The sequence below is a fragment of the Moschus berezovskii genome, chromosome 6 (assembly GCF_049115385.1).
Source record: "Moschus berezovskii isolate FMDL1 chromosome 6, NW_MosBer_1.0, whole genome shotgun sequence".
Lineage (NCBI taxonomy): Eukaryota > Metazoa > Chordata > Mammalia > Artiodactyla > Moschidae > Moschus > Moschus berezovskii.
Window position 1 is genome coordinate 64,097,829 of NC_142465.1, and position 1,400 is coordinate 64,099,228.

A 1,400-nucleotide genomic window follows, 5' to 3' on the forward strand; every position below is an offset into this window, starting at 1 on the left:
GTTATCACAAGTTGAGAACATACATGTTTTCATATGTCTTAAGCAAATAAAATAATGATCTATATACCTAAATTATTAAAATATTTTATAAAGCAGCAAAATATTTATATTTATGTAAGCAAATATCTTTGACATAGTAATTTTACAAAAACAAGAATAACGATGACATTTAGAAAACACAGTTTGCCCATTATGTATTATAATAACATTACAAATATCAGCAGAGAATCATTCACTGTGTAATATTCTTTTCACAGCATCTTTCACGTCTCTGTTTCTCAGACTGTATATTAGAGGGTTTAACATTGGTATTATAAGTGTGTAGAGCACAGCTACAACCTTGTTCTTCTCTGGTGAGGAGATGGCTCCAGGTTGGGCATACATGAAGAACACAGTCCCGTAGAATAAGCTCACCACTGCTATATGAGAGCCACAAGTGGAGAAAGTCCTACTCCTGCCATGGGTTGATGGGATCTTTAGGACAGTAAAGAGGATATATGCATAGGAGACCAGAATGACAGTTGTGGTGGTGATGATGATGAGAGCAGAGAGAATAAACATTACAACCTCATTCACAAAGGTGTCTACACAGGAGATCTTAATCAGGGCTGAGACATCACAGAAAAAGTGATCCAATCTGTTTTCCCCACAGAAATGCAAACTGAAGGTGAAACCTGTTTCTACTACCGCATTGATGCAGCCACAGACATAGGAGCCAGTTACCAATTGAACACAGAGTTTTGGGGACATGTGCACAGGATACAGGAGTGGGGAGCAAATGGCTGAGAATCTATCAAATGCCATGACAGCCAGAAGAAAGCTCTCAGCAGTGACAAACAGAGCAAAGAAGAAAAATTGGACTGCACAGCCTTTGTAAGAAATTTTCTTTTCATTAGAAAAGAAGTTAGCTAAAGTTTTGGGAGCAATGACTGTGGAGTAGCAGAGATCTAAATATGACAAGTTTCGAAGGAAGAAATACATAGGCATTTGAAATCTGGAGTCCGTCTTAATGACAACAATTATGCTGATATTTCCCATGAGAGTGGCCATATAGACCAATAGGAATGCTAGAAACAGGAGAATCTGTAGCTTTGGAGGAGTTCCAAATCCCAGCAGAATAAACTCAGTCACCTCTGAGAAGTTCCTATTAAACTCACTCTTCATAACTGAGGTATGGACAGGACTGAAGAGATGGTTACATGAAAGAAATGAATGATCAGAATACTTGTTTTGTAAAAAGTAAGAACCAGCAAGGAAAAAATTTATTTCATACTATGTTGTCACAATATTTTAGAAAGCACCAATGAATATAAAGATATTGCCATTCTTAAAATGTCATACTAGTGAAGAGTTCTGTCTGATTAGCCTTTTTCATATATGCTTATTTGTAAATAGTGCAG

At 36.7% G+C, this 1,400-nt stretch overlaps 1 protein-coding gene across 1 annotated transcript; it reads right to left on the reverse strand.

The window, feature by feature from the left end:
* Nucleotides 1–228: 228 nt before the first annotated feature.
* Nucleotides 229–1,164, reverse strand: LOC129536075 (olfactory receptor 9S13-like). The gene has a single exon (XM_055394826.2). The coding sequence runs from the start codon at nt 1,162–1,164 to the stop codon at nt 229–231; it is 936 nt and encodes a 311-aa protein (XP_055250801.2).
* Between the last annotated feature and the right edge of the window lie 236 nt (nt 1,165–1,400).